Source organism: Entelurus aequoreus, linkage group LG03 (assembly GCF_033978785.1).
Source record: "Entelurus aequoreus isolate RoL-2023_Sb linkage group LG03, RoL_Eaeq_v1.1, whole genome shotgun sequence".
NCBI lineage: Eukaryota > Metazoa > Chordata > Actinopteri > Syngnathiformes > Syngnathidae > Entelurus > Entelurus aequoreus.
The window spans coordinates 10,319,717-10,340,270 of NC_084733.1; the positions used below are offsets into that span (position 1 = coordinate 10,319,717).

The window sequence follows — 20,554 nt, forward strand, 5'->3', positions numbered from 1 at the left end:
CAGCATAGTAGGCCAACATTTTGAATAAAGACAAGGCAGAGGTTTTATTAACAAGTACATTTTATGTGTTGAAATTAAATAAAATTAAATGAATGAATGAAATAAGTTTATTTCGCTCATATAATCAACCATCAACCATTTTGTGTGACCAGTTTAACAGTACAGATTGTACATATTTAACAATCATACACATTTACACACAAAAATAAAAGAAAAGAAAAGAAAAAGAATGACCGAAAAATGAATAGGCTGAAGCCAAAGCTTATATTTGCCTATCCTATACAGTCACTGAAAATTCGATTGCCTGGAACATCGTTAAAAAAAATCAACGCAATGAAAGTAATCGTTGTCATGATTCTGTGGTCTGGATCATGTTTATGTCAAGACTTGGTCTTTGGCGTGGTTTGCTCTCCCGTGGTGCAAAAGAATTGGAACGGACGTGGCGTGCAGGTAAAGACATAGTTTAATTATTACTATAAACTCAACAAAAGGTACAAACAAAAGGCGCTCACAGCGGAGGTAAAAAACTTGACTAGAAAACAAAAGGCGCGCACAATGGCGGAGAGACTATGAACATTAAACAAACAAAAACTTACGTGACAAGGAACTGTGAACATGGCATGAATGTATGATGTCGCCAGGACGAACAACAGAAACAGAAAAGCCTATATAGTGACATGATAAGTGAAAACAGGTGCGTGACTAACTGTGAACAGGTGCGTGACATGACAATGTGAAAACGTGAGACAGGTGTGTGTGAGTCCAAACGTGGAACAGGTGAAACTAATGAGTAACCATGGAAACAAAACAAAACAGGAAGTGAAACCAGGAACTAAGGAAGTGTCCAAAAAATAAAACAGCACATGGCCAAACAAAAACATGAACACAGACATGACAGTTTTTTGTTATTTTCTGTTAGTTTAAAGGCCTACTGAAATGATTTTTTTTTTTATTTAAACGGGGATGGCAGATCCATTCTATGTGTCATACTTGGTCTTTTCGCGATATTGCCATATTTTTGCTGAAAGGATTTAGTAGAGAACATCGACGATAGAGTTCGCAACTTTTGGTCGCTGATAAAAAAAAAGCCTTGCCTGTACCGGAAGTAGCGTGACGTCACAGGTTGAAGGGCTCCTCACATTTCCCCATTGTTTACACCAGCAGCGAGAGCGATTCGGACCGAGAAAGCGACGATTACCCCATTAATTTGAGCGAGGATGAAAGATTTGTGGATGAGGAATGTGAGAGTGAAGGACTCGCTGCGGGTCCGCCGGCCATGCCTTCTCGTCGCCATCTTGGAGCGGGCTCCGGTGTGCCCTGCCTCGCTGTCGGACTGCGGCCCCGCCTCTCCACAAATATAACATATGCAGACATGTCTTATTCAGCATGTGTCTTACTTTATACAGAACAGCAATGGATTTGGATATGTTTCCCTTTATATATTCAATATGCGGTTTCCAACATAATTTATGATCAATTATTATTCCAAGAAGTTAGTTTCATATACTTGATCAATTTCTACTTGATTTAATTTTTAATTTTGCTTCACAATTTGTCCTTGCACCACTAAACACCATAAATGTAGTTATGTTGTAACATTACACACAGTTTGAACAGTAACACTGCGTTGAAATATCTAGTTAAGTGATTCTTTGGGGGTACCCAGTAGTGCAGAGTGTCAAACTAATTTTAGATGGGGGGGGGGGGGGGGGGGGGGGGGCACATGGAGAAAAATCTGCTCCCAAGTGGGCCGGACTGGTAAAATCGCGCCACGATAACTTAAAAATAAAGACAACTCAGATTGTTGTCTTTGTTTAAAAAATGGAACAAGCACATTCTGAAAATGTACAAATCATAATGTTGTTGGTTTTTTTTTTACACTTACATGTTGCGGTTATTTGTCGTTATTATACTTTCTGGATAAATGATGTGATAATGTTCATCAGTCAACTCATTGGTGTTCATTTTCAATCTATCAAGATAAAAAAAATGTAATTGTACATAACAGGGGTCGTTAAATAAACAATATTGCAGTCCAAAACCACACATTTGTCAATATAAACGAGTATCAAATAATCATAGCTGCATATTACTTGCACATACAAAGTCTCCGCGGCAGAAGTGTATTCGAAAGTACCCAGTAACAAACGTGTCCACATCAGTCGATTTTCTGTGTCATGCGTAGGGAAGGGTACCTTTCACATTTGAACGGATACGGCACCGATTCCCGGTATTCAACGGTATCAATTTTATGTGATTTTGTGTGTTAATAAATATAAACAAAGATGAAAAAAAAATAAATAAATAAAATGAAAATTTAAAAAAAAAAAAAATATATATATATATATATATATATATATATATATATATATATATATATATATATATATATATATATATAATATATATATATATATATATCAAAATGAAATTACAGGATGTTATTTATGTAGTTTGATCATTTTCCTCGACTGGTGCACTAATGTGTTTTTTTTTGTTTTTTTTTACATATGTAGCATAATCTACAAAGATACAAAAAAATTGCTATCGCGACATCTAGTGGACACATTTAGAACAGCTGTTTCTTTCATTCAAAAATTTTGGCTCATTCTTATACTTAGCAAACTTACCATGAATTGATTAACGATTAATTGATTAATCAAAGAACGACTCACCCCCAAATCCTCCACCCGACACCTCCAACCTCCGAGGACAAAGCTATAAACAATGGGAGACCGGGCTTTCTGCTCCGCCGCTCCCAGTCTGTGGAACGCTCTCCCTGACCACCTGAGGGCACCACAGACTGTGGATGCTTTTAAATAAGGCTTAAAAAAGCCTTGTTTTTTTTTTTTTTTAGATATATGCATACTAGTTTTAGCTATTTGGCTGTTGTAGTTTTTATTTTTATTTTTTATTTTATTTTTAATTTTTTTTTTTTTTTTTTTTTTTAATACACTGCAGCACTTTGAGGTTGTTTACTCAATGTAAAGTGCTTTTTACAAATAAAATCTATTATTATTATTATTATTGTAACGTGGACCCCGACTTAAATAAGTTGAAAAATTTATTCGGGTGTTACCATTTAGTGGTCAATTGTACGGTCAATCAATTAATCAATCAAATACCGCTGACTGGATAAAATCTGTTTGCGGGCCTAATGCGGCCCTCGGGCCGTACGTTTGACACCCCGCACTAGTGGTACACGTGCCACAGTCTGAGAATGTCCGCACTAGACTTCCCAAGATAAGAAGTGAGTAATAAAAGACTCCAGGCTGGGTTGGTGCCAAAGTACCTTCAGGTGTGCACGTGTGCGGTTCTGAGATCTTACCTGCTTTGCAGCGTGATGGGCAGCTTCTCCGTGCTGCTGGTTTCCGTGCTGAGATGGAGGCACCTGAAAGACCAGGTTTGTGCCCACTTTTTGCGGGTGGAGTGGAGCGATGGCATTAAAGTCGGCTGTCTTGTGTTTGAAGGTGCACCTCCTGGTCCAGCTGGCCCTGGCAGACCTTGTGGCTGCTCTCATTCAGATGTTTACTAGCGCCATGAACAAAGTCAGCAGCGACAACAGCGTCACGATCTGTCAGTACAGCCTGCCTCTGGCACTGGTGAGGAACTATTTGACTTACTTAAAAAAAATACATAGATTTGTTTTTTTCTTCAACAGATTAAACACTGAAAAAAACATTTAACCTGTTTTACCTTATTGATTTTTTTTGTACAATATTGTACTAAGTCAACTTCTATTGAGAATGACTAGGAAAATGATTGGACGGGGGAACTTTTTGACATATCTGGCAACTATTTTCCCAGAGAATAGCTTACATCACAATCTCCACTCGTATGTATGTAGAATCTGTTAGCCTATAAAATAACATGTTTGGTGGAAGATTGCGTTCTTTTGGAAGCAAGCTGACAACCAGTTTGCTCCATCATGGTGGGCAGGTAATAAAGTGTAACCATTAAGTATGACATGTGGGATAGCTTATATCACATTCTCCACTCTTATGTATGTAGAATCTGTTAGTCTATAAAATAACATGTTTGGTGGAAGATTGTGTTCTTTTGAAAGCAAGCTGGCAACCAGTTTGCTCCATCATTGTGGGCAGGTAATACATTGTAACCAATAAGTGTGACATGTTGGGCATCTTATATCACATTCTCCACTCTTATGTATGTAGAATCTGTTAGCCTATAAAATAACATGTTTGGTGGAAGATTGCGTTCTTTTGGAAACAAACTGGCAACCAGTTTGCTCCATCATGGTGGGCAGGTAATAAAGTGTAACCATTAAGTGTGACATGTGGGGCATCTTAAATCACATTCTCCGCTCTTATGTATGTAGAATCTGTTAGCCTATAAAATAACATGTTTGGTGTAAGATTGCGTTCTTTTGGAAGCAAGCTGGCAACCAGTTTGCTCCATCATGGTGGGCAGGTAATAAAGTGTAACCATTAAGTGTGACATGTGGGATAGCTTATATCACAATCTCCACTCGTATGTATGTAGAATCTGTTAGCCTATAAAATAACATGTTTGGTGGAAGATTGCGTTCTTTTGGAAGCAAGCTGGCAACCGTTTGGTCCATCATGGTGGGCAGGTAATAAAGTGTAACCATTAAGTGTGACATGTGGGGCATCTTATATCACAATCTCCACTCTTATGTATGTAGAATCTGTTAGCCTATAAAATAACATGTTTTGTGGAAGATTTCGTTCTTTTGGAAGCAAACTGGCAACCAGTTTGGTCCATCATGGTGGGCAGGAAATAAAGTGTAACCATTAAGTGTGACATGTGGGATAGCTTATATCACAATCTCCACTCTTATGTATGTAGAATCTGTTAGCCTATAAAATAACATGTTTGGTGGAAGATTTCGTTCTTTTAAAAGCAACCTGGCAACCAGTTTGGTCCATCATGGTGGGCAGGTAATAAAGTGTAACCATTAAGTGTGACATGTGGGATAGCTTGTATCACAATCTCCACTCTTATGTATGTAGAATCTGTTAGTCTATAAAATAACATGTTTGGTGGAAGATTGCGTTCTTTTGGAAACAAACTGGCAACCAGTTTGCTCCATCATGGTGGGCAGGTATAAAGTGTAACCATTAAGTGTGACATGTGGTGTAGCTTGTATCACATTCTCCACTCTTATGCATGTAGAATCTGTTAGCCTATAAAATAACATGTTTGGTGGAAGATTGCGTTCTTTTGGAAACAAACTGGCAACCAGTTTGGTCCATCATGGTGGGCAGGTAATAAAGTGTAACCATTAAGTGTGACATGTGGGATAGCTTATATCACAATCTCCACTCTTATGTATGTAGAATCCGTTAGCCTATAAAATAACATGTTTGGTGGAAGATTGCGTTCTTTTGGAAGCAAGCTGGCAACCAGTTTGCTCCATCATGGTGGGCAGGTAATAAAGTGTAACCATTAAGTGTGACATGTGGGCTAGCTTATATCACAATCTCCACTCTTATATATGTAGAATCTGTTAGCCTATAAAATAACATGTTTGGTGGATGATTGCGTTTTTTTGGAAACAAACTGGCAACCAGTTTGGTCCATCATGGTGGGCAGGTAATAAAGTGTAACCATTAAGTGTGACATGTGGGATAGCTTATATCACAATCTACACTCTTATGTATGTAGAATCTGTTAGCCTATAAAATAACATGTTTGGTGGAAGATTGCATACTTTTGGAAGCAAGCTGGCAACCAGTTTGCTCCATCATAGCGGGCAGGAAATAAAGTGTAACCATTAAGTGTGACATGTGGGCTAACTTATAGCACAATCTCCACTCTTATGTATGTAGAATCTGTTAGCCTATAAAATAACATGTTTGGTGGAAGATTGCATTCTTTTGGAAACAAACTGGTTGCCAGTTTACTCCATTATGGTGGGCAGGTAATAAAGTGTAACCATTAAGTGTGACATGTGGTGTAGCTTATATCACAATCTCCACTCTTATGTATGTAGAATCTGTTAGCCTATAAAATAACATGTTTGGTGGAAGATTGCGTTTTTTTGGAAACAAACTGGCAACCAGTTTGGTCCATCATGGTGGGCAGGTAATAAAGTGTAACCATTAAGTGTGACATGTGGGATAGCTTATATCACAATCTACACTCTTATGTATGTAGAATCTGTTAGCCTATAAAATAACATGTTTGGTGGAAGATTGCATACTTTTGGAAGCAAGCTGGCAACCAGTTTGCTCCATCATAGCGGGCAGGAAATAAAGTGTAACCATTAAGTGTGACATGTGGGCTAACTTATAGCACAATCTCCACTCTTATGTATGTAGAATCTGTTAGCCTATAAAATAACATGTTTGGTGGAAGATTACGTTCTTTTGGAAGCAAGTTGGCAACCGTTTGCTCTATCATGGTAGTTGTAGTATCATTTTATTGTGCAAGTGTCCAAACAGTGGTGATGGAATGTGTGACTCCATTCTAAACACAACTATGGAAAATATGCCCAATATCAAGCCCAATATTTGTATAAGAGCAGTGAGCAAGACATACTGCAGAAGTCTACTAAAGGCAACATGCAATTGAGTTATTTGGATTATAGCAATACCTCAAATGTTGCTACATGAAGTTGTAAAGTACATTTACAATCGGTCACTCAAATGGTGTGCTGAAAAACTAACATTACCAATTAGTCAAACACTTGAATGTGCTCGCACTCCATAACGAAATACAAGTTCAAGTCATACAGTGGGAAGTAAAGCACGTGTGTCATAAATCCCAGAAATGTGAGGGAGCCAATTTGTGAAAAAAAAACAAATGACATCATTGTCACAAGGAGGACTACTGTTTTTATTGGTGTGCTTTGAAACATTGTACAGTCATAATGATTACCACGTGAGCCAATGTCACAATAAAACGCTTAGACAGGTGCGTTTAAAGCAATCCTACTTTAAATGAACAACCTGAATGCCATTTGAATTAGGTGTCCCCAACCACCAGGCTGCGGCCCGGTACCGGTCCGTGGATCGATTGGTACCGGGCCGCACAAGAAATAAAAAATAAAATAAAATAAAATAAAAGTTTTTCTTTTTTTTTTATCAAATCAACATAAAAAACACAAGATACACTTAAAATTAGTGCACCTACCCAAAAAAACTCCCTCATTCACACTCATTCGCACAAAAGGGTTGTTTCTTTCTGCCACGGCGTGGACTATGGGGGGTTTGTTTTCCCGGGATGCAAGAGAAGTTGGAGCGGACATGGCGTGAAGGTAAATACATATTTATTTTTACACTAACAAAAGAACAAACAAAAGGCGCGCACAAGGCGGAGATAAAACTTGGCTATGAAAACAATACTGACACATGGGCAGAAACTATGGACATAAAACAAAACTTACTAACGGTGACATGAAAAAACAAAACGTACGTGGCATGGCATGAAGCATAAACTAGGAACAGGCATGAGTATTCGAAGTAGTAGAAGTAGTCATGGCATGAAGTACGCAGAGGTAACAAGTTAATGTCGCCAGGCCGACCAACAGAAAAAGACAGGCTTAAATAACAGTGACATGATTGGTGACAGGCGTGTGAGTCCAAAACGTGGAACAGGTGAAACTAATGGGTAACCATGGAAACAAAACAAGCAAGAGTGCACAACCAGGAACTAAAAAGCGTCCAAAAAACAAACAGCACATGGCCAAACAAAAGCATGATCAACACAGACATGACACTTTCTGTTATTAATATTCTGGTTCCTACATAATATATCAATATAGACCAGGGGTCACCAACCTTTTGAAACCAAGAGCTACTTCTTGGGTACTGATTAATGCGAAGGGCTACCAGTTTGATACACACTTAAATAAATTGCCAGAAATAGCCAATTTGCTCAATTTACCTTTAACTCTATGTTATTATTAATAATTAATGATATTTACTCTTAATTGAACGCTTTAAAAGAGGAGAAAACACGAAAAAAATGACAATTACATTTTGAAACATAGTTTATCTTCAATTTCGACTCTTTCAAATTCAAAATTCAACCGGAAAAAAGAAAGAGAAAAACTAGCTAATTCGAATCTTTTTGAAAAAATTAAAAAAAGAATTTATGGAACATCATTAGTAATTTTTCCTGATTAAGATTCATTTTAGAATTTTGATGACATGTTTTAAATAGGTTAAAATACAATCTACACTTTGTTAGAATATACAACAAATTGGACCAAGCTATGTTTCTAACAAAGACAAATCATTATTTCTTCTAGATTTTCCAGAACAAAATTTTTAAAAGAAATTCAAAATACTTTGAAATAAGATTTAAATTTGATTCTACAGATTTTCTAGATTTGCCAGAATATTTTTTTTGAATTTTATTCGTAATAAGTTTGAAGAAATATTTCACAAATATTCTTTGTCGAAAAAACAGAAGCTAAAATGAAAAATTAAATTAAAATGTATTTATTATTCTTTACAATAAAAAAAATAAATTTACTTGAACATTGATTTAAATTGTCAGGAAAGAAGAGGAAGGAATTTAAAAGGTATATGTGTTTAAAAATCCTAAAATAATTTTTAAGGTTGTATTTTTTCTCTAAAATTGTCTTTCTGAAAGTTATAAGAAGCAAAGTAAAAAAATTCATGAATTTATTTAAACAAGTGAAGACCAAGTCTTTAAAATATTTTCTTGGATTTTCAAATTCTATTTGAGTTTTGTCTCTCTTAGAATTAAAAATGTCGGGCAAAGCGAGACCAGCTTGTTAGTAAATAAGTAAAATAAAAAAATAGAGGCAGCTCACTGGTAAGTGCTGCTATTTGAGCTATTTTTAGAACAGGCCAGCGGGCGACTCATCTGGTCCTTACGGGCTACCTGGTGCCCGCAGGCACCACGTTGGTGACCCCTGATATAGATCAATACAGTCTGCAGGGATACAGTCCGTAAGCACACATGGTTGTATTTTTTTATGACAACCCCCCCCCCTCCCCCCTCCCCCCCAGGTCCGTGGGACAAATTTTCAAGCGTTGACCGGTCCGCAGTTACAAAAAGGTTGGGGACCACTGATTTGAATAACAGTACAGGCCAGAAGTTTGGACACACCTTCTCCTCATTCAATGCGTTTTCTTGATTTTCATGACTATTTACATTGTAGATTGTCACATCAAAGCTATGAATGAACACATGTGGAGTTATGTACTTAACAAAAAAAAGGTGAAATAACATGTTTTATAGTCTAGTTTCTTCACAATAGCCACCCTTTGCTCTGATTACTGCTTTGCACACTCTTGGCATTCTCTCCATTAGCTTCAATAGGTAGTCACCTGAAATGGTTTTCATTTACATGTGTGCTTGAAGCTGTAAGTTCACTGGAAACGGGTCCGACTTACTTAATGCGGACCAAGCTCTGACACTGATCACCGATTCTGTTCATAACTTTTATGGACAGAATTTCTAGCGCAGTCAAGGCGTTGAGGGGATCTGGTTTGGTGGCTGCAGGATTAGGTCTCTGCTTTTTGCAGATGATGTGGTCCTGATGGCTTCATCTGGCCAGGATCTTCAGCTCTCACTGGATCGGTTCGCAGCCGAGTGTGAAGCAACTGGGATGAGAATGAGCACCTCCAAGTCCGAGTCCATGGTTCTCGCCCGGAAAAGGGTGGAGTGCCATCTCCGGGTTGCGGAGGAGACCCTGTCCCAAGTGGAGGAGTTCAAGTACCTCGGAGTCTTGTTCACGAGTGAGGGAAGAGTGGATCGTGAGATCGACAGGCGGATCGGTGCGGCGTCTTCAGTAATGCGGACGCTGTATCGATCCGTTGTGGTGAAGAAGGAGCTGAGCCGGAAGGCAAAGCTCTCAATTTACCGGTCGATCTACGTTCCCATCCTCACCTATGGTCATGAGCTTCGGGTTATGACCGAAAGGACAAGATCACGGGTACAAGCGGCCCAAATTAGTTTCCTCCGCCGGGTGGCGGGTCTCTCCCTTAGAGATAGGGTGAGAAGCTCTGTCATCCGGGAGGAGCTCAAAGTAAAGCCGCTGCTCCTCCACATGGAGAGGAGCCAGATGAGGTGGTTCGGGCATCTGGTCAGGATGCCACCCGAACGCCTCCCTAGGGAGGTGTTTCGGGCACGTCCGACCAGTAGGAGGCCACTGGGGACCCAGGACTCGTTGGGAAGACTATCTCTCCTGGCTGGCCTGGGAACGCCACGATTGATTGATTTTGATTGAGACTTTTATTAGTAGGTTGCACAGTGAAGTACATATTCCGTACAATTGACCACTAAATGGTAACACCCGAATAAGTTTTTCAACTTGTTTAAGTCGGGTTGATTCATGATACAGATATATACTATCATCATAATACAGTCATCACACAAGATAATCACATTGAATTATTTACATTATTTACAATCGGGGGGGGGGGTTGGGGTAGGATATGGACAGCAAGTAGTGGACATAGAGAGAGAGAGAGAGAGAGAGAGAGAGAGAGAGAGAGAGAGAGAGAGAGAGAGAGAGAGAGAGAGAGAGAGAGAGAGAGAGATCAGAAGGCATAAGAAAAAGTATCTGCATTTGATTGTTTACATTTGATTATTAGCAATCCGGGGAGGGTGTTAGTTTAGGGTTGTAGCTGCCTGGAGGTGAACTTTTATTGCGGTTTTGAAGGAGGATAGAGATGCCCTTTCTTTTATACCTGTTGGGAGCGCATTCCACATTGATGTGGCATAGAAAGAGAATGAGTTAAGACCTTTGTTAGTTCGGAATCTGGGTTTAACGTGGTTTGTGGTCCCCCGTGGTTAGTCGAGATCCCCCGGGAGGAGCTGGACGAAGTGGCTAGGGAGAGGGAAGTCTGGGCTTCCCTGCTTAGGCTGCTGCCCCCGCGACCCGACCTCGGATAAGCGAAAGAAGATGGATGGATGGATTTATCTTACGCCAGCAGAGAAGGCACTGGTTACTAGAATGAATTCACTCTTTACTGCAGTAGAATGAGTTTGTCTCTTTTCTTTATAACTTCTCTAGCATGTCTAATAGGGCTGTGAATCTTTGGGTGTCCCACGATTCCATTCAATATCGATTTTTTTTCAATTCAACACGATTCTCGATTCAAAAACGATTTTTTTTCCCGATTCAAAACGATTCTCTATTCATTCAATACATAGATTTCAGCAGGATCTACCCCAGTCTGCTGACATGCAAGCAGAGTAGTGGATTTTTGTAAAAAGCTTTTATAATTGTAAAGGACAATGTTTTATCAACTGATTGCAATAATTTAAATTTGTTTTAACTGTTAAATGAACCAAAAATATGACTTGTTTTATCTTTGTGAAAATATTGGACACAGTGTGTTGTCAAGCTTATGAGATGTGATGCAAGTGTAAGCCACTGTGACACTATTGTTCTTTTTTGTTTTATTTTTATAAATGTCTAATGATAATGTCAATGAGGGATTTTTAATCACTGCTATGTTGAAATTGTAACTAATATTGATACTGTTGTTGATAATATTCATTTTTGTTTGACTACTTTTGGTTTGTTCTGTGTGGTGTTTGTGTCTCCTCTCAATTGCTCTGTTTATTGCAGTTCTGAGTGTTGCTGGGTCGGCTTTGGTTTAGGAATTGGATTGCATTGTTATGGTATTGCTGTGTATTGTTTTGTTGGATTGATTCATTAATTTATTTATTTTTTTTAAATAAAAAAAAAATATATATATTTTTTAAATCGATTTAAAAAAAATGAGAATCGATGCTGAATCGCACAACGTGAGAATCGCGATTCGAATTCGAATCGATTTTTTCCCCACACCCCTAATGTCTAACATATTTTCAACCGTGTAAATACATCGTTTTTTGTTCGCAGACATTTTACTTCATCTCATTTCTGCTGGTGGTGGTCTACGCATGGAAGTCCACCGAGGCCATCCGAGGATGGAGAACAGCACCAGCGGAGGACGAGGTCAGATGGGTGAGATTGATATATTTTCAACGTATGTAAATACACATTTGACCCGTTTTACACGCAGAGTCCTTGCAGAAGTCAACTAGTGGCCATACCTGTGTACTTGCTGGTATGGTGAGTGTGAGCCTCCTCTTTTTTTTAAAACCTTTTTATAGGTTGTTGACGTGTATTGTCTGACGTCACAGGTTGATCCCGACTGCGGTCTACTTGACGTACGTCTTCACTCCTTTCATCAAAGCCACTTTAGTCATTCCAGACCCTGACGCCTCTCTCAGCGTCAGGGTCCAGAATGATGCTAAATACTGCACCAGGTAACCACTTCATTCTACAAATGTGTGAGGAGTCCTTTGCCTTTTAGGGCCCTTTTCAGTACATCAAACTTCTTAGATATCCGACCGAGTAAAAGTTTGACTCTTTTTTTTGTTGGCTTTTCTCCTCAGTTGTATTTTGTTCTTGCACGTCTGGAAGGATTCCTGCTCAGATACTGTGAGTTGAACATTTTATTGAAAAGGATTGTTTTTAAAGTACAAAATACTCCAAATGATCAAGTTTATTCTTTATTCTGGGAATTCATTGGAGAGTTATTTATAGAGTTTGGAAATTCCTCAATACTGTAATATTTTACGTTTAAAGTGTTCATATTATGATTTGTGTTTTCCATTTTTATAAACACTTCATTTTGGTCTACAGAACAAGTAGTCAAACCTTTGCTTTGATTTTGCTGTAAAGACCTCTCTTCAAGCCAATTTTAGCCCCTCTGAAGGCTTGTTTAGTCCAGTAGTTGTTTTTTTGTTTGGTTTTACTAAGACCGTATGGAATACGGAATTTTAGAATTGTATTTTTACCTGACTTTCACCACAAAACAACATCCCAGATGATATAGCGAGACCAGCTGCTTTGTCGTGGGCTCAAGGAGGAGAAAGTAAGAAATCCCGGCTGCACAACCTGGTAGCATATGCTGGCTATGGGTAAACCTCTACCGAGTCCAGTGCTAAAACCTGGACGTATACATGTGTATATTGACAATAAAACGCTTTTCTGTACTATATAACGTCAATACTTTTACTGCACTGCAGATTTGAATACTTGCAAACAATAGAGGCACAAGCCGGCTGGCTATACAGGTAGCTATGCTACGGGCTCATCATCGTTCGAGAGGTTTGCGAACATAATAAAGGATTGAAACACTAACTGATCCATTGCCAAACACAGTAGGAACTGATCCAATCAAAATGAGTTTTTAGTAGAAGGCTTAGCTAGCTACACAACAAATCGAGCTCACATTTCTAACGTATCATTCACACATCCATCCATCCATCTTCTTCCGCTTATCCGAGATCGGTTCGCGGGGGCAGCCGCCTAAGCAGGGAAGCCCAGACTTCCCTCTCCCCAGCCACTTCGTCCAGCTCCTCCCGGGGGATCCCGAGGCGTTCCCAGGCCAGCCGGGAGACATAGTCTTCCCAACGTGTCCTGGGTCTTCCCCGTGGCCTCCTACCGGTCGGACGTGCCCGAAACGTCCGGGTGGCATCCTGACCAGATGCCCGAACCACCTCATCTGGCTCCTCTCCATGTGGAGGAGCAGCGGCTTTACTTTGAGCTCCTCCCGGATGACAGAGCTTCTCACCCTATCTCAAAGGGAGAGCCCCGCCACCCGGCGGAGGAAGCCCATTTCGGCCGCTTGTACCCGTGATCTTGTCCATTCAGTCATAGCCCAAAGCTCATGACCATAGGTGAGGATGGGAACGTAGATCGACCGGTAAATTGAGAGCTTTGCCTTCCGGATCGATACAGCTGAAGACGCCGCACCTGTCGACCTCTGTGTTGTTCTTTATCCACCATCTTTGGGAAAACCTGCACTAAGCCAGCAAGATTGAAACATGAGTTGCTCCTGATTCAACGCCATTCGTATTTGTCAGCTCTTGGTTTATTTGCTAGGAGATCATCCATGACACTTTTATGCGAGTGTTTCTTGTCCTTGTGGTGATTCCTGTGATGCTGGTTTGCTCAGTAAGTCATCAACTTTTATTCACCAGCAACGTGGGTCTTGATCTGTTTTTAACATGACCTTTTTCCTTTCATGAAAGGTTATCTACTATAAGGTCGGTCGCTGGTATGAACGGCACAAACAGGAGGGTCTTTTTCCTGTGGAAGGAGATGGACGCTCAGGCCGGAGATGGAAAAGTGTCATTTCCACGGCCAGGAGCATGGTGATGGTCATCCTCTTCTGCTGGACCCCAGGTGTGTTCTCCCTTCACTTCTCTTACACTGCAGGAAGGAAAGACACCTGATCTGTGTTGTTGTTGTTGTTGTTGTTGTTGTTGGGGACAAGTGTTGTAAATTAGCTTTGGCTACAAACACTGTGATGCATGCATCGGATAACTGTTCAGATGTCTATGTTTTTGTATCTGTCCCTATTTCAAATAAACCTCTATAATAATAATAATAATAACCCACCCCACACTCTCAACAATAAATAGTATTATTAGGGACCGAATGTCCCTTTGGGACAGAGGACCCTCCTTTGGGACAGAGGACCCTATTGTAGTTGTAAGGTTTTATTATTACTATTCCGCCGCCTCTTTGAGCTGTAATTTGACCACCATGCTTCAAAACTCATCAAATTGGACACACACACATCAGGACTGGCGAAAATTGCGATCTAATAAAAAACCAAACCCCAAAACTCAAAATTGCGCTCCCTAGGAAGAAAACACAGACAAAACTGCCTGTAACGTCCAGTAGGAATGTTGTAGAGACATGAAACAAAAACCTCTATGTAGGTCTCACTTAGACCTACATTTCATACACTGCCATCCTTCAGCAAAAATCAACAGGAAGTTGGCAATTCCCCCTTCAAAACAAAAGTTTAGTAAAAACAGTCACCTTTGCCTTTTTGAGCTGTAATTTGACCCCCTTAACATGCTTCAAAACTCACCAAACTGGACACACACATCAGGACTGGCGAAAATTGCGATCTTATAAAAAAAACCAAATCCCAAAACTCAAAATTGCGCTCTAGCGCCCCCTAGGAAGAAAACACAGACACAACTGCTCCTAGGAAGAAAACACAGACACAACTGCCTGTAACTTCCAGTAGGAATGTCGTAGAGACATGAAACAAAAACCTCTATGTAGGTCTCACTTAGACCTACATTTCATACACTGACATCCTTCAGCAAAAATCAACAGGAAGTTTGAAATTCCCCCTTCAAAACAAAAGTTTTGTAAAAACCGGTCACCTTTTTTCAAACATGATCTCCTCTGAGCGCGTTTGTCGTGTCGGCTTCAAACTAGCACAGGAGAGAGATTGAACCCTTCTGATTAAAAGTTGATGAATGAGTTTTAATTACTGCTCCGGTTCGGATTTTATGTGACGTCAAAGTCGGTCTTGTCCATCGCTGCTTCCAGCTTTAATTTGTCTATGAAATTGTTATAAGTACACCTCTGCATAACTTAACAAGAAAAAACAAATACAGTAAATTACAACAAATAATATTTTTTTTGTTTTTTAGTCTGTAACAGAAAAGATTTCCAGTGCATCAATGTGTCTCAAATGAAAAAAATAACATGCTCATTGAAAATATAAACTTTTTTTGTCGTTGGGGGATTTCCTGCGAAACAGGCTTGTAGGGATGATATAGCCTCTTGTGTTTTTCCTGATGTCAGGTTCAAACACTTACGACATCTATTAAACAGACAAACAAGCAAGGAATTAAACAGAGACATAATTCAATTTAGCTCAATTGTGGAGAAACGTCTGGGCTGTACTCTTCGCACAGTCTCCCACCACTCTCTGACGAAAGATTGTACGCCTCCTCTTTTATTTGGACTTCCCCTTTGATGTGTACAATTAATAATGTAAACGTTACCAGGGTTGTTGTGAGTGCGTGTTGGGTGAATCTTTCGTCGGTCCAAAGGGGAGAGGCAAAGAGTAAGCCCGTGGGCAGGGAGGTGGTCGGGGGCAGGAGAGAAGCGATGAGGTCCGTGTCCAAGCAGAGGTCGAGGATGAAGGGAGTCAGTCCAGAATCCAGAGGGAAGTCGAGGCACCCAACTCGAACACGGGAAAACAGGAAGGACACTGTCGAGAACACAAAGGACATCAGACGCAAGAACTAGGAAGACAAGGAGATAGAAAGTATGCGGGAGGGAAGCCAGAGACGGGATGCTTACTGCAAGGAGAAACTACGTTCTGGTGTCAGCTCCATGGGTCCACTGGTCTTTATGCTGCCTGTCTTGATTAGTTCCAGGTGCGCTGATTGATGATGGTCTGCAGTTTGGCTGCTGTGTGGGCGTGAGGCGCCCAGTGCGAGCAGGGGCGTGTCCTGGCATGCTGCCAGCAGAGGTCAATCAATCAATCAATCAATCAATCAATCAATCAATGTTTATTTATATAGCCCTAAATCACAAGTGTCTCAAAGGGCTGCACAAGCCACAACGACATCCGCAGTACAGAGCCCACATAAGGGCAAGGAAAAACTCACAACCCCAATGGGACGTCGATGTGAATGACTATGAGAAACCTTGGAGAGGACCGCATATGTGGGTGACCCCCCCCCCCCCTTTAGGAGGGATACAATGGACGTCGAGTGGGTCTGACATAATATTGTGAAAGTCCAGTCCGTAGTAGATCTAACATAATAGTGAGCTTCCAGTCCATAGTGGGGCCAGCAGGAGACCATCTTGAGTGGAGACGGGTCAGCAGTGCAGAGATGTCCCCAACCGATGCACAGGCAAGCGGTCCCCCCCGGGTCCCGACTCTGGACAGCCAGCACTTCATCCATGGCCACCGGACCTGTGTCCCTCCCCCTCTCTCCACAAGGGAGAAGGGGCCAGAGGAGAAAAGAAAAAATACGGCAGATCAACTGGTTTAAAAAGGGGGTCTATTTAAAGGCTAGAGTATACAAATGAGGTGCTGGCAGAACTAGCAGCCGATGGTGACAGTTTACTCCGATGGGAAATCTCCCGAGCAAAGTCCGTGTAGTTAGTCTGTCATGATTATCAAGCCAAACGACGCTAGTGCGCATGCGCCTGACTTCCTATTGCCTAAAATGCATTAATAAATGACGTTTTTTTTTGGTAATTAAAAAATTAGACGATATTACTAACCGTCTGGAATTTTATCGTGAATTATCATTATACCGTTTATTAACAAGTAAAACGTCATGGGCGGTCACGGCACGTTCTTGTCACTGTCATTTTTTAGGGCATTGCGGCAAATGACGAGGGCGGTCGCGGCAGTTGCCGTGGTTAAATTCGAGCCCTGAACTCAATAAGTAATAATACATTCAAATTGATCAACAACTCAACATGTAAAACACAATACCTATGACCAAAACAATTTGTGCTCACATTTTTGGAATCAAAAGTAGGACATCAGGAGTAATGGCTTTTTTAATTAAAAAAAAGTGACCTGTTGAGCTAATTCCTCATGCTAATTTGCTAACCTTCCCCAGCCCTCCTGGTCATCCTGCTGTCGACATGGACTGCTGTTGACCAGCACAAGCTTTTTGCTGCGTACATCATACAGGTGGCTTTCTTCTCTCTCTCTCACATGTATTATGGACAGGGGCGCCGAAAAGGGGGGGTAAAGGAGACGGATTCTAGGGGCCCATGATAGAGGGGGGCCCAGAGAGGCCCCCAATGATGATGAAATTATAATACAGGGGGCCCTGTAAAGATTCTTTTCATGGGGCCCAAAATCCCTAGCGGCGCCCCTGATTATGGAGCAATGTTTTGATGTTTCCTTTGGACTTCAGGCTGCCAGTGTGTCCCTGCAAGGCTTCCTCAACAGTCTGGTGTACGCATGGAGGCGGCCCAACTTCACAGACGCTGTCCTGGGGGAGAACACCCCCCTGGTGGCCTACAAGCACATGGCCTTCTTTGACCAATCACTCAAAAGTTCTCCTTGAGCCTCGACAAAGAGATTTTGCACGAAAAGACACTTTTAAGATGAGTCGGCACAAAGGACTTTTCAACGATGACATGTATTTATGCTGCTCTTCAGTGAAGAACCATTTGCACTTTCAAGCAACGACTTGACATTTTTAAAGAAAGAAAACTTGGGGGACATTATATTAGAAAAGGAATATTTAAGAATAAATATATTTATTGGCTCAAAGGGGTTTTGTGTGTGCGTGTGTATATGTATATTAAGAACATGTCCAAATATACAAGTTTAGTTGTAAATGATGCTAAAAGTGTACATAATAATCCACATGAAGTTAGTACATCATTTTAGGGAAATAGAAGGGACACATTTTATGACAGCGCATAAACACACTACCGTTCAAAAGTTTGGGGTCACATTGAAATATCCTTATTTTTGAAGGAAAAGCACTGTACTTTTCAATGAAGATAACTTTAATCTAGTCTTAACTTTAAAGAAATACACTCTATACCAGGGGTCACCAACGCGGTGCCCGCGGGCACCAGGTAGCCCGTAAGGACCAGATGAGTAGCCCGCTGGCCTGTTCTAAAAATAGCTCAAATAGCAGCACTTACCAGTGAGCTGCCTCTATTTTTTAAATTGTATTTATTTACTAGCAAGCTGGTCTCGCTTTGCCCGACATTTTTAATTCTAAGAGAGACAAAACTCAAATAGAATTTGAAAATCCAAGAAAATATTTTAAGACTAAGACTTGGTCTTCTTTTGTTTAAATAAATTCATTAATTTTTTTACTTTGCTTCTTATAACTTTCAGAAAGACAATTTTAGAGAAAAAATACAACCTTAAAAACGATTTTAGGATTTTTAAACACATATACCTTTTTACCTGTTATATTCCTTCCTCTTCTTTCCTGACAATTTAAATCAATGTTCAAGTAATTTATTTTTTTTATTGTAAAGAATAATAAATACATTTTAATTTAATTTTTCATTTTAGCTTTTGTTTTTTCGACAAAGAATATTTGTGAAATATTTTTTCAAACTTATGATTAAAATTCAAAAAAATTATTCTGGCAAATCCAAAAAATCTGTAGAATCCAAATTAAATCTTATTTCAAAGTCTTTTGAATTTCTTTTAAAATTTTTGTTCTGGAAAATCTAGAAGAAATAATGATTTGTCTTTGTTAGAAATATAGCTTGGTCCAATTTGTTATATATTCTAACAAAGTGTAGATTGTATTTTAACCTATTTAAAACATGTCATCAAAATTCTAAAATTAATCTTAATCAGGAAAAATTACTAATGATGTTCCGTAAATTATTTTTTAAATTTTTTCAAAAAGATTCGAATGAGCTATTTTTTCTCTTCTTTTTTTCGGTTGAATTTTGAATTTTAAAGAGCCGAAATTGAAGATAAACTATGTTTCAAAATGTAATTGTCATTTTTTGTGTGTTTTCTCCTCTTTTAAACCGTTCAATTAAGTGTAAATATCATTAATTATTAATAATAACATAGAGTTAAAGGTAAATTGAGCAAATTGGCTATTTCTGGCAATTTATTTAAGTGTGTATCAAACTGGTAGCCCTTCGCATTAATCACTACCCAAGAAGGAGCTCTTGCTTTCAAAAAGGTTGGTGACCCCTGCTCTATACATTGCTAATGTGGTAAATGACTATTCTAGCTGCTAATGTCTGGTTTTTGGTGCAATATCCTACATAGGTGTATAGAGGCCCATTTCCAGCAACTATCACTCTAGTGTTCTAATGGTACAATGTGTTTGCTCATTGGCTCAGAAGGCTAGTTGATGATTAGAAAACCCTTGTGCAATCATGTTCACACATCTGAAAACAGTTTAGCTCGTTACAGAAGCTACAAAACGGACCTTCCTTTGAGCCGATTGAGTTTCTGGAGCATCACATTTGTGGGGTCAATTAAACGCTCAAAATGGCCAGAAAAAGAGAACTTTCTTCTGAAACTCGACATTCTATTCTTGTTCTTAGAAATTAAGGTTATTCCACAAAATTGTTTGGGTGACCCCAAACTTTTGAACGGTAGTGTATGCTGAAATATTATGTATCCCCCTACTAACTTTTTTGTCATTAATAAGCAGTGTTGGGTTGATTACTGAAAAACAGTAACTAGTTACAGTTACTAGTTACTTTATTTCAAAAGTAACTCAGTTACTAACTCAGTTACTTACACCAAAAAGTAATGCGTTACTGTGAAAAGTAACTATTTAGTTAGTTATTTTTCTAAACATTTTTTAAGGCTCCCATTTATGGCCTTTTAGCCTTCATGTCAGTACTGTTATTGCACTGGAGAATAATACAATGTGTTGATCAACTTGACATGCATTTGCATCACTGAACTCTGCTAAGCAATGTGGTCTACATACAACACACAAAGACAAAGACATGTTTCAAAGGGCCGATTTATTTCGGGCCAGAACAAATTGACAAAACTATTTTAAATAGCTGCAACATAACATACATAAGTAACAAACCGCATAATAACAACAAAGCTGTAAACCTGGCTTCACCCAAGGAAGGCACACATGGCATGATTATATGTCATGTCACTGTATACCGCACACATACTGCTATACACAAAGCATAACCAGGCGTTTTTTTCTCTCAAGGAATTGTGAAATAAAATCATGTCTTCAGGAGATCAACACTGTACTGAAGCCCAGAACACGCTAAGCATTTCCCCAGTTTTAGTTTAGAGAAAAGGAAAGATTGGCCTGGCCC

At 39.6% G+C, this 20,554-nt stretch overlaps 1 protein-coding gene across 1 annotated transcript; it reads left to right on the top strand.

Moving 5' to 3' along the window:
- The first annotated feature begins 2,951 nt into the window (after positions 1–2,951).
- On the top strand, positions 2,952–18,012 carry si:dkey-30c15.2 (uncharacterized protein LOC558938 homolog). The gene is made up of 10 exons (XM_062040314.1): positions 2,952–3,403; positions 3,471–3,602; positions 11,819–11,914; positions 11,982–12,031; positions 12,103–12,228; positions 12,358–12,403; positions 13,853–13,924; positions 14,002–14,155; positions 17,371–17,444; positions 17,674–18,012. The coding sequence occupies exons 1-10, from the start codon at positions 3,344–3,346 to the stop codon at positions 17,824–17,826; spliced, it is 963 nt and encodes a 320-aa protein (XP_061896298.1). The 5' UTR covers positions 2,952–3,343; the 3' UTR covers positions 17,827–18,012.
- Positions 18,013–20,554: the final 2,542 nt, after the last annotated feature.